Genomic DNA, 13,303 nt, shown 5'->3' with positions numbered 1-13,303 from the left:
TTACTGAATAACATCCATGCAGCAGGAAGAAAAACAAGAGGGGAAATTAGGAGCAAGCTGTCATTCCTGACAGAACTTTCTACTAGGGACCATGAATGGTAATGAACAAAATTTATCATCTTTTTTAAAAAATATATATATTTATATATTTATGAACCCCCACATCATAGTGGATTGTTTCCCCTAAAGTTAGCTGGGAAAATGTCTGCTGTTGGTATTTGTGTTAGTAGATTGCTCAGATGAACTGCTACAAAATGCATATTTAATGGTTTATTCTTCACTCAGTACAGGCATGCAGCTCTCAAGGACAAGGGAGGTATTTCTATAGAGTATACATTTGAGGACAACGGCATTTCGTAACTGTTGGTGCTGGGCATGTAATTTAATAGTGCTTCCAAATCCTGCCATGGCATACATTTACACATCTCACTTTGATGTCAATGGAGATGAATCAAGATTTTGATTAATTGATTCCCCCCTTCCCCTTAAATTTAAAGCAGATAAAATTGTTCTTGGTACCACAGAGAATTCTGCCTAGGATTAAAAAAATACAGATGTAAGCTTATTATTGTTATTGTTTAAAAGGAATGGAGGCCTACCTCAAATTAAGTTATTTCAATAGGAAATGCATAGATCCAAATGGTAAAGGAAAAATAATACAGATGTAATATGGCAGCCAGCAATACAATTCATAGAACAACTCACCCTAAGAACTGTGCACCTGAGGGCCCCATTTCTACCAGTCTACTAGCCAATCCTTCTCCTTCAACCATGGGTGGAGGGCTGGCCAGTTTATGCCTCTTTACCAAGCGGCAGGTGATGCGGGTGGGCGCTGTGCATTTACGTGGCGGAATGATAATCCTCATGCCATGGTGACGGCTGCCCCTCATTGAACCCCCACGTGCATCAACCATAAAACTAACCAGGAAGCTGTAGGGGGAAAACAAGAAGAAAAGGTCATCAAGTGGTGGTGGTTGTTTTTAAAGTATGACCACAAATGTTGACTAAAATCAAATTACTACAATGAAACTGATGAGAAGGAAGATAACAGAACAGCCTCACTTACAATGCAATTCTATCATGTCTACTCAGAATTAAGTCCCATTGAGCCTAAGACTGCAATGTTATATCCACATACCTGGGAGACTTACATTTGAGTAGACATGCATGAGATTGTGCTCTGTTAGTCACATAATACCCTTGTGAAGTGTATTCTAGGCATATATATATAATCAGGGGTGCACAATATTTCTAGCCCCGAGGGCCACATGAAATGTTAGTTTTGGGATCGGGGGCCACACACACACACACACGCAATCCTGACACAGATTGTTCTTTCTTTGCTAGTAGAAGTGTCAGAAAAGAGTGACCTGTATGACAATCGCTGACGGAGGAAGTGGAAAGCTGGTGGGAGGGAGGGCAGGGTATTTGTGAGGGGCTGCAGTGAAGACCGGGGGGGGGGGCGGCACATGGAAGCCACCAGTTGTGCACTCCTGATAGACCATGAAGTTCTATTGTTTTACTAGCAAGATGAATGTTTCGTCAAAATTATTATGTTCAGTACAATGGATGAGTTCACACGTCATGCTGTGCCACTCTGAGAATAAACCACCATGGATTGTTGTCTACTCGCTAACCTGACAGATGATTGGGTGCTCTTTGGTTTACCATGGGTTATTTCCCTCCTCAGCACACCCCCTCCCCACAGTCCTCTCACCAGCTTTGGGTATGTATCCCAGGTGCCCTTGCAGCAGAATTCCTCATTTCTTGGTCCCTACATCAGCACCCTTTCTGCAATTGGTTCCCCTGAGGGAAACTCCCCGCCCCCATCAGATTGCCAAATAGAATCCATTTTCTGAGCCCTTATAAACATAGTAATACATTTGGAAACTTTACATATTTGAGGAGGGGGTCTTGCAAAAGTGTGCAAGAGCACAAGACCACCTGTCTGCTATTTAGCCCAGCATATGGCTCTCTTGTCAATGTCCTTGTCAATTTCATCTGCCACCACTTCAGGACTTCTTTTGCTAGCAGATACTTTTTTTTAAAAAAAAAAGAGCCCATTCCCACATTCATAAGGGCTCATAAAAATATTTTTTTTGTGATCTGATGCGAGTGTGGGGAGTAATAGACAAGCCATCCACCCTCTCAGGAGTGGCTTAGTGTGGTGTGCAAACTCACCCACAGGTTCTCAGGATGGTTCATTCGTGAAAAATAAGCCACCCTGTGGAAACTTGGCCAGGTTCAGATATCACAACAACCTACCATGGGTGATCACCTATCGTGGGTTGTTGTGTTGTGTGAACCACGTCAATGTGATAGTGAAAACTACGATAGTTAACAACTGTGTCTCTGTCTACTGTTAGTGTATTATTCATGCACTAATCAGCAACATTGCACTGTTACAACTTTCTGCAGCATCCTGTGTTTCAAAGAGTGAGCCTGGCATGCACAACAGAACTGCTCAGTATTATGATGGTAAATTAGAATGCTATTTTTTTTTTAAAAAAAAAAACTACCCACAGTTTTAGTACTGAGATTGTCCAGGACTGTCAAGCACAGAATAGAACATGAAGAGTTAGGTTGCCAAAGTGGCTCTAAAAATCAAAGGTTCCTCGGTGAGATGATTAATAATGGAAGGCAAGCTTCTCTGAAAGACAGATTGCCCACCACCATCAGTTGGGTATAGTGTACATCCAACATAGGGAACTGTGGTTTAATGTCTGTTTACTAATCAGTATCTTAAACCAAACTTCAAACTGTGGTTTACGATCATGATTAGTAAACTGGCCTTAAGGTTGCAACCAAGTTGTAAGTGCTGAGGAGGGGAGGGGTGAAGAGGGAGCATGCAGTCTTGGTGCTCCTTCCCAGCTGTTAAATTGTAAGCACCTGAACAGTGAAAAGTTTTGGTCCTCCACCCAAGATCACACCTTGTACATCAGTATTCATGTAGATATCACCATGATGACATGAAGATGCTCTAAGTAAGATAGCAACTGATGTCACCATTTACGTTTTAGAGAATGGGAGGTAGAAAGACTGGTGAAAATGGGCTGGATCCATTGAAACAAATGGCTGAAGTTAATTCACGACTAACTCATTTCATTGATTTTAAAGGGATGAAAATTCAATTAACTTAGTCTGGATCCAGCCCATTGTGTTTACTGGCCACTGGCCACAAAGTCCTAACAAGTAATGGAAGTGCACAATGAATGAATAATGCTACCCTTTCCATTTTCCCAGATCTCAGGAAACAAAGCCCAATGAAGAGAGACTGAAAGAACTGGGCATGTTTAGCCTGGAGAAGAGAAGATTGAGGGGAGACATGATAGCATTCTTCAAATTCTTGAAAGGTTGTCACACAGAGGAGGGCCAGGATCTCTTCTCAAACCTTCCAGAGTGCAGGACATGGAATAATGGGCTCAAGTTACAGGAAGCCAGATTCCAGCTGGACATCAGGAAAAACTTCCTGACTGTTAGAGCAGTATGACAATGGAACCAGTTACCTAGGGAGGTTGTGGGCTGTCCCACACTAGAGGCCTTCAAGAGGACGCTGGACGGCCATCTGTCAGGGGTGCTTTAGGGTGGATTCCTGCAATGAGCAGGGGGTTGGACTCGATGGCTTCATAGGCCCCTTCCAACTCTATTATTCTATGATTCTATGAAATATACAAGCCTAGGATTGAGAGGCATGAAGTACTATTACACTTGGATTTGAAACCTGGATTCCATTGCAGACGTTGTCGCCATTTGTCCTACATTGGGATGCCATATGAATGGACTGGTTTTTCGGATAAAATTACAGTAAATGTCATTAATTTATACATGTCCTATCCAGGGCAATTGTGCCTATGGGAAAAATGTCCCATTTGTCCCAGCAGCCAGGTTTGTCAGAGGTACTGAGCTTTTTAGTGCCACCTGTGTCATGGTGGTGGTGGTGGCCTGGGGAAAGTTGTGTCCTCAACTATCTGCGGGAGCAGTTGGTTCATAAATGCAATGGAGGAGGTCTCAGGGGAAGAGGCCTGGACTTCAAGAGAGTATAAATGTGAGCGCTCACATACTTTTGGCAATTTCTGGCCATTCCTTCCTTTTGACATTATGTCTTCCTCTATTCTTCTCCTCTCCTACACCTGCTGACTTTCATTAACTAACTTACTTGGGGGCAATAAAAGACCCTAGAAAAAGCTCAGTCTGTTCACAATCGTCTTGACTGCATGAAAGTCAAGAACTGAACAAACTCTATACTAACAAAGGGCTTTAGGCAAGAAAACTGAAAGAGGACTTTTGGGGCCTGTCAGCACTGGACAATCCTCAGTGCCTCAGCCCACATACATACAAGATTCCTCATCCTTACGACTCCCTAAGGAGTCGACAGCCCCCCACTGGTAAAACAAGCACATTTTCTAGGAGCAGCTCCTGGAAAATTCAGTGGAATTCTCTAGAATGCTGCCAAGCATCAAGCCAACTACTGCCCAGCTAGTGAATGGAAACATTGGCACTAAAAATGCCAGCTAAGCTATTAAGCAAGAGCACAAAGGCCTTGATCGTAGACAGGGCAAATGAACTCTATTATAGTTCTCAGTTGTTAGCCGTTTGATTACTGTGTGTTCTGCCTAGCTAAGAACAACTGGCCAAATTCAGGGGGAAATCAAGGGAAAGAAGTCATTCCTATTGAACCTAGACTCTCGACATAGGGTTGGATCCTTCCTCTGAGGGATTCTTTTTCCAAAAGAAGGGCTCTTTCTGTTGGATGAAGGTCTTTTCAATGACCTTGTTATCCAACTCATACTTCTCACTTCCGACCTTCCAGAAGCTGACGAATACCTTCCTTCTTACAAAGGCCTTCATTTGCTGTTTTAATTAGTTCCTGTTCTTAAACACATTTTAAAATATTTTTATTCCTATGTGTTGTGGGTTTTTGTTTTGTTTTTTTGCTGCAGCTTCTTTTGTATTATTGAGGGGTGTTTTTATTTGCTAAATATTTGTTTGTTGTGAGCTGTCCCCTGATATTTCAAACCAGTGCTTTTCAAACTTTCCACCCAGAAGGGAACACTTTTGCCATTGATCTGTCTTGTGAGAAGCCTCCAAGCAGTCCTGTGTGCACATTGTGTGGCTCAGTTCAGACAACACGTCAGTCAACGCAGTATGAAAACTTCACTCAATGGTTGCGTTTTTAGGGGGTACTCCCCACACAACATGTTCTAACTCCACCGTTGTGCGACTGTGGGCTACCGTAGAGTTGAGTAAAATCCATTGTGACGTTTGATTGACAGTTCCTCCACCCTGTCTCCTCCCCTGGTCCTCCCGATGGTATTCCATCAGCCATTGCAAACAATCTTGGTGGTTCTCCTAAAGCGGCACTCCCTCCTTTCGCTGCTCTTGCGAGAGAACTCTGTAGCCAGTGGGAAAAGTCAACTCAAGACAATGGAAAACTCCATGGAGCCCACCTCACAACACAACAGTTGTGCAGGAACTTTCCTCTGCACAGCATGGATATTCTGCATGGAGTGTTTTCTAAAAGAACTCCACCATTGCATAGAGTTTTCTCGCCAGACAACACATTTCTCAATGGTGGTGTAAAAACTCCACTGTGGAGTCCTAAAACCACTGTTGAGAAACGTGTTGTCCGAACTCAAAAATACTTTTAGTGGATATCTAAGGGTTTGTGGAGGTAAACTGGGGGCAATCCTGTTGCTTGCCCATGTGCTGATTCTAAACAGTCTGCCCAACCAGTGAATATGGCTCATGTTATTTCATGGTATTCTCATGCAGCACAACAGTGTCAAATTCAACCATCATTACCAAGAATTCAGGACCCTAGTAATTATTCAAACATTTCCTGTCTTTTAAAAATGGTCCTTGTAGATATTTTCGCATCTGTTTGCAAACTAACTTGCTAATACAATTCTACCCCTTTGCTTTCTCGTATGTATACATTACAGTTCACTATGTTTTTGAACACTTCATGCACAGTCTGTATGAATACAATTAGTAGTTGATGATCATCTAAATTATTATCAGGTTAATGATGTGACAGAACAATTTCTAAAGCACAATGCTAAAAGCTAAAAATAAAAAAATAAAAAAGTGGAATGTCTACAATAAAAAAGTGGAAAGGACTAGGAGTCAACCGGATGCACTAAAAACATCTAGACACGTTTAAACTGTGGGGGGATATAAAACATATATAAAAGCAAAATGAGGAGTCACGGACAATATCATCACCTTGAATCATACTGGGGGAGTGGAGAGGAATAGCTGCAAAATAATTTAGAAAGCAAATTGGGAAAAAATAATGTGAGATAATTAGAAGCAAGCAACAGAAAATGTCAATTATAAGCAAAGGCAAAATAATAACAAAAGCAAAGTGTTTCAGTTTGATCTTGGCAGGGTGTTGGTGAAGATTTTCCTGTTGTTGTTTTTTTTAAAAAAAACCCCACAACCTCATGTTTTATAATATACATCTATTTTACTGCATTTAAAGTTTTTGCTAGCAATTATATTTATATAAGGATTTATATAGCTCTCAGTATAGGGGGGAGGCAAGTATTACATCAGCATTTGTGTTGATTAAAGTAATGCAAAACTATACACAAAATTAAAGAAGTCAGTAGTTGATATGAATAATAGCAACCAATGAGTGCCAAAGGCACACAACTACTATAATATACAATATTCTAAATACTAAACATATTATCAAAGGGGGTGATAGAAAACCTTAATACTTTTTTTTGTTTTTAATTTGACATAGACCTCTTTCAATAACAAAATCTCACAATATATTTTGAATTAACATAAATTTCTTTCAATATGCTTTTTCAGATTTTAACTTAAATGTCTTTCAATAGGCTTTTCACATTATTTTTTGAATTAACATAAATTTCTTTCAATAGGCTTGTTAGACTTTTAACATAAATTTCTTTCAATAGGCTTTTTTCTTTCAATAGGCTTTAACAGGCTACCGGTGTAAATTAATCCTGTTTTCGCTGATTTGCTTCTTCAGAATTACACCAACCATATGGCTAATGCTATGACCAAAAAGGCAGGGGTTCCGGACATCATTCTATATATCCACTTGAATGCTTAAAACCCGACAGAAAAACCTCAAATAGATTTTTTCTTCTAACAGTTCTGTATGAGTAGCTGCAGTTAATCAAGTCTGCAAAAAGCTCTTGAACTCCTTGCAGCTGTACCAGAGGTGGGGCAAGGATAGGCTGCAAGCCTAGGGGGTGGGAGTGGGTGGCAGCATAGGCTTATTCCTAGAACAATAAACCATGGTTTATCCTGATGTCAGAATGCAGCCTCTGGCTTCGACTGGGGAGAGCTGGGTTCAAATCCTAGTTTAGTCATGAAGTGCACTAGGTGATATTAGACTACTCACCATCTCCCAACCTAGCCTATTTCAAAGGGATGCTGAGAGGATGGGGGAAGCATGTATACTGATTTGATTTCCTGAAAGGGAGGCTGGGATAAAAATGTAATGATCATAATTATAGGAGTTCATGGACTCTTATAACATACACCCAATAACCCATGATTCTCTTCTGTGGAATAAAGATAGGGCATGTTGGATGTACATAGCAAGAGCATCCTACCAAACATATGGGGGCTAGGGGCAGATATGTGGCATGATCCCACAGCCCACTGTGAATTCCCTTTACCCAGTTTGCTGAATCTGTACAGAGGCATTCACGATGCAATGCTAGACATGACAATACAGAAGAAATCCCGTGATTTCAGTGGCACTTGCTCACACGTTTGTATAGCAGGGGTTTGGAACATGTGGCCTCCTTATCAACCCTAGTCAGCACAGACAGTGCTGAGGGATGAGGGGAGTTGAAGTCCAACAACAAACTGGACAGTCACACATTCTCCACCCCTGATGTACAGGATTGTAGGATTAATAACTAAAAGTTACAGCCATTCCATTTTCATTTGGTGGAAACTTTGCAAATGCACCTTGCCCATGCTAACTGGGCCATCCTATTGAGTTTCCAAAGTATCCCCTCCTTTTTTATGACACCAAAATGCAAGGGACCGAATTCAGCGGTTTGTACATAGCCATAATGGAAATTAAAAACAAGTGCGAAGGCAGAGAGGAAAAGATATTATTTAAATGGAACTGGCACATTCTAGAAAAGGGCTGGCACTAAATGCAGCATGAGCATATAAACTCTGTGTTCATTTGATACGTCCAATATCTGCTTTCATAGCAGGCACCCTATGTGTGTTGCCTTCATAGCCAATGCAAGAGCAGCAATTTGCAGCAAAAAATGAGTTATTAATACCTGCAGCCTCTGTATTCTAGCCAGTTAATAATTCAGTGGGTTACATGATGGTAAAAATCTTTCTGAAGTGAGTTCATTTGCTTGTTGCTACATCTCTCCCACTTCCCAGTCCCCAAGGTTCGCCTTTTCAAGAATCTGAGGCCGACAGACCTTTGGTGACATTTCAAGGTTAAATCTATACTTCCCATGCTGTAGAAATCTGCACGTTTTATAGTTAACCTTAAAAGCTTAAAGTGGAAGGAGACAAGCCCTCTTTGAAGTGGCTCCCACCCTTGCTAGCGTAACATGAGCTGCACTCTTTTAAATGCAATTGCATTACATCTATTTTCATTTGCTAGAGGGTGTGTCAGCTAAGAATATGAATGTCACCAACACGATTGGGATCATATTCTGAATATTTTTTCTTGGTGGGACTCTCTTCTCGTCCTCCACAAAATTAAATACAATGTATTGTAAGTGTACTGACAAATTTTGGGACAAATCTTTTATTTTCTTGGAATAAACTGAATTAACACTGGAAGAAAGAACTAGGAATGTGTGTGAGAGTGTGTACGTACACACACACACACACACAGACATACACATGGTACTTTTGTTTTAATCAGAGAAAGTTCCTGCATATGTGTACTTTGAATCTTATCCTTAAATTATTTATCTCCTCTAACGCTAAGAGACACCATAAGTTTAAAATGGATTTAAACAATAGAATAACTTCAGAAATATACATACAAATCACTGTTCATATTTTTATTTGGTGGTAGAAAAATTGTTTTACCTCTAATTATAGACATGTTTTTGAAGGAAAGAAGAGGAAATGAAACACACCTTGCAATTCTAGTAAGTACAGCTAAACATTTAAAAATAACATTTACAACACCAAGAGAGGGTTGTTATTAACATTTAAAATCAATTTGTTTGGTTTTTTTTGGTAAATTTAATGAACCTTACAAACCATTGGGCAATTCAAATTAAGTTAATTCTTCTTAAACGTGACTGAAATCCAGGGAACCTCAGCACTTGAACTGTGCACAGATACATTTCTTTGGATTATACCCAGTATAATTAATTACAAGCATTTATTTTCTCCCATTACTAAATACAACTTATTTTTGAGTAAATAAATGTAGTGTGTGTATGGCTCCATCAATAAAAAGCAAAACCTTAGATTGGATATAAACCTTATAAAATACTATGTACTGTGTCTCACATTATGTTCTTCAATCACAAGAGCACTCCAAAGGAATTACTCTCCACACTCTAGTTTATCAACATATTTTGGATTAAGGATGTCCATCACTTGGAAATCCGGCCATTTTTGGGCTCAATAGAGTTTTGCTGCCTACCTGACTCCGAACTCTGGGGACTATTTCCGTGTTTCTTTTTTTTTTTTTGGTCGGGCCAAAATTTGCACAAATAGTGAAATTGCGGCTGAAATTTACGCAAATCAAAAAAACATGGAAATCCTTGAACTAGCCCAAGTCGCTGCAGACTGTGGCAAGCCAGTTAGCAGAAAACGGACCAAAGTCTCTTTGAAAATATACAACTCTCCTTTTTATGTTGAAGTGATTTCCAAGAGCAGCCACGTGAGTTTAAAATGTTTCATAGCAATCAATCTAATGATGCATTCTGATGTCATAGTAGTAGTGATTGAAGTGATGCTCACACTCAAGTCACCAGTTCAATTCAGTTTGCTTTATGAGATACAGAAATGACACTGAAATTTAACAGGCTATTGCCCTCTCCCCACCCCACCCATTGCACAGTTTCATGCAGAATAAGAAAAGGAAATCTTTCAAGTTACTTACCCAGAATGAATGGGGCTGGAGACAAGATTAACATTGTCCAAGGTATCTGCAGCCCAGCTGTAGTGCCTGAGCGAGTCAGAGTCAAATTCTCTGGGAAACGTCAGGTGCTTCAAAGAGATGGACAAGAAGAAACATCAGCTCAGCAGAGAAAATGAAGTTAAACATTTTATCAAACGGAAACAGATCAGATGGTCCTTTTATAGTGATGATACATTAGTAATATCTCACTTTAAATGTACAAGGTACTTTTACAATCTTTACTGATGCTGTCACAACAGCAGCCTACTGACTTTGGACACTATACCACCCATTTTATTTATTATTGATTGATTATATTTATTCCTTCAAAGAGCTCAGGGTAGTGTCCATAACTCTTCCACCCCATTTTATCTTCACAACAACCCTGTGAGATAAGTTATGCTGAGAGCTAGTAACTAGACATTATGGCTGAGTGAGGAGTTGAATCTGCCTGTCCTTGGTCATCGTCCGATACTTTAATCGCTACACCGTCTTGGCTATATTCTGAACAACAATAAAATGAGTTCAGGGGAGAGCAGTGATCTGAGTGATGGACTCCCCCACAAATAAGCCAAATACTTTATCCATGGCATCTGGATGGCGAGCCCATTAGCAACCCCCTTACTGAATACACAGTCATTCTAAAATGACATTCTGCCATCTGAAAGCATGTGCTTCCCTTATAAATACACATTGACAACTAGCAAAACTGGGTACATTCAACACTTGGTATGGCTGTGGAATCACACCCTGCCTGCTCCTTCCATGTTTCACGGGAGGTATAAATGGATAACATGGGGGGGGGGGGGGAGACTGTGGCCTTAGCTACACCTAAGGTTTATCCCGGGATCGTCCTGGGGTCATCCCTGTTCATGTAAATGACACACAGGACATCCCGGGAGCAGGCAGGGACGATCCCAGGATAAACCTTAGGTCTAGCTAAGGCCAGTCTATACACCACAAGGACTCTGCTTGTTTTTCACATTTATACTCCACTATTCCTTGAAGTAGCTTATATTTATGGCTCTCGGGCAGTACCAACCAGGTAGTTTATCAGGCCAGACCTACTTAACTGCATCATGTGCCTTCAAACCGTTCTCAGTGTATATACATATGTATTTACTACTTAGATATTATGTCAAATGTGGGGAGTCCCATGGGTTGGTTAGGCAAGCAATCATGATCCTCCTGTCCTGGCACACATTGAGTTGATCCAGATTAGGGAATGGATGAGTAGGCCTATAGAAGGATTACTTGAGTGGCCTTGAACAATCATTGCAAAGCAAACAAGAACAAACAGCAAGCAGCAACCAAGAATTCCAATGAAGGGGAAATTTAAATGAGTAGATTTTTCTCTTTGTATCCTATTGCTACTAGCTAGCTTTCAGAGGGGATCAAGCTAAATGGTCACCTGTGTCTTAGGTCCATATATTTATTCAAACTTTAAGCCAGCTCAAGCCTCACAGAGTGCAGACAAGCCGCTCAAGTAGTTTAAGAGTTTCACAAAGAACCCTCTTATTTGGTAGCCAGAAAATAACAGTGCCCGATCTACCAATAGCATGGTACACCATTCCGAACCTCAGTGGATATTATAAATAAGTTGTTTTCCTGCTGTACTTAAAGCACAAATAAAGATAGCAAGCAGAGTTCTGATTACATGACATCTACTTGTATCTGTTATTATCCAAAATCCAGAGTTGGGCAATCCTCTTATTAGGACCAGCCAAAATGGCATAACAGATTGCGCAAGCTTTTGAGTTCTCCAGACCTCTTCATTATTATTCAGTCTCTCAGCTCACAGACTGCTTCAAAAAACAACAACAACCTATTTAGGTTCCCATGTCAGGAATAATTGATCTGTCCCATCTTTAAATGTGCTGGATAAGCAGCCATTTTTATGGCAGGGAAGCCAACTGCAGGTTAGGAAATCTCTCTTTCTCCATTTTCCAAAGTGAAACTCAACCCAGACCAAAGGCCTGGTGAAAGAAAAACGTACATTGGAAGGCCATTAAGGAAAGGTCCAATCAGTTCTCCTGGGAGAAGGAGCTGTATGATCTAGCAGGTGGTTTTAAGTTGAAGGAAAGCATCTCTGAGCAACCACTATCCATCCACACCATCAATTTCATATTTTACATGAAACTGGAGTCACTGTCAAATACATCTCATGTTATTGTTGATTTTAAACAAACCCAAAATGTAGAGCTTAATGCTATGCATATTTAGACAGGAAAAAGTCCTACAATTCCCAGCATTCCCCAGCCAGCCATGCTGGTTAGAGAATGCTAGGAGTTGTAGTACTTCTTCTATCTAAATATACATAAGATTGCACCCCTAGTTACGGTTGATTTGACCGCAATATCAGGTTAGGTAAGAGCTTCTTTCAAGTATTGGAGGGTTAAAATTCTGATTTGCCATTCCTGCCAAAATTCGGGAAGTCAGCAACAGTAATTCAAGCATACTGAAAGCTACTGTGGGCTTACAAGCCTGTTAAGCATGGCAGGAATACCAAAATATTGCTGTCCAGGTCACTGCACAAGTATGCTACATTTAAACTTTTAATGAATGCCACTTCTAAAAGCCCTTTCATTAGAGAAGTAGGGACTCTTTCGTATTGCTTCCAGAGAATAACCCCTGCAAAAAACATCTCTGTTCTACACTATAAGCAAGGACTAGATATGTTTGCTATATGAACTGATATTTCATCAAAAGAAATACAACAGAGATAACTATTCACATAGTTACTCTCAAATACAACCCAACACATGTGAAAATGGATACTTGAAAATACATTTCTACCATTTGGTTGAGAGTATGAAGTGTAGCATTCAGCTGCTGTTTATCACCATCAGCTTCACTCCTAGTCTGGTGTGATTCATGAGCTAGATAGCGCCCCACAACTTTGGCTAACTTGTCACAGACGTGCTCGCCAGCTCCCTGGCCTTGCTAGTAAGACTAGACTCAAAGCCACATTGCAACAGTGAGCAGGACCAGGACAACTACATAAAGCCAGCTATACAGATAACTAGTGAATATGGTGATATCACAATGCTATGTAACCAATCAGATTTTGTATATGTGCTGATGTCACAATCCTAATTGTCTGTTAAGGCAATGCTTCCAGCATTGGTCACATGGGTGATTTTTACCAATCAGGAAGATGAAGGCAAACTAAACTTTTTTTTTTTAATACAA

General features: G+C 40.4%; 1 protein-coding gene across 9 annotated transcripts in view; it reads right to left on the bottom strand.

Moving 5' to 3' along the window:
• ANK3 (ankyrin 3) overlaps window positions 1-13,303 on the bottom strand; it is a 264,099-nt gene that overhangs the window by 54,983 nt on the left and 195,813 nt on the right. For all 9 annotated transcript variants that reach the window (XM_063133078.1, XM_063133081.1, XM_063133084.1 and 6 more), the window contains 2 exons: window positions 10,094-10,200; window positions 706-930 (listed from right to left, as the gene is read on the bottom strand). In XM_063133078.1, coding sequence (XP_062989148.1) covers window positions 706-930; window positions 10,094-10,200 — 332 coding nt within the window. The remainder of the gene's footprint in view (window positions 1-705; window positions 931-10,093; window positions 10,201-13,303) is intronic.

This window comes from Elgaria multicarinata, chromosome 8, assembly GCF_023053635.1.
Source record: "Elgaria multicarinata webbii isolate HBS135686 ecotype San Diego chromosome 8, rElgMul1.1.pri, whole genome shotgun sequence".
In the NCBI taxonomy this organism is placed as follows: domain Eukaryota; kingdom Metazoa; phylum Chordata; class Lepidosauria; order Squamata; family Anguidae; genus Elgaria; species Elgaria multicarinata.
The sequence above is the reverse complement of the archived record's forward strand: the minus strand, read 5'-3'. Positions and strand labels throughout refer to the sequence as shown.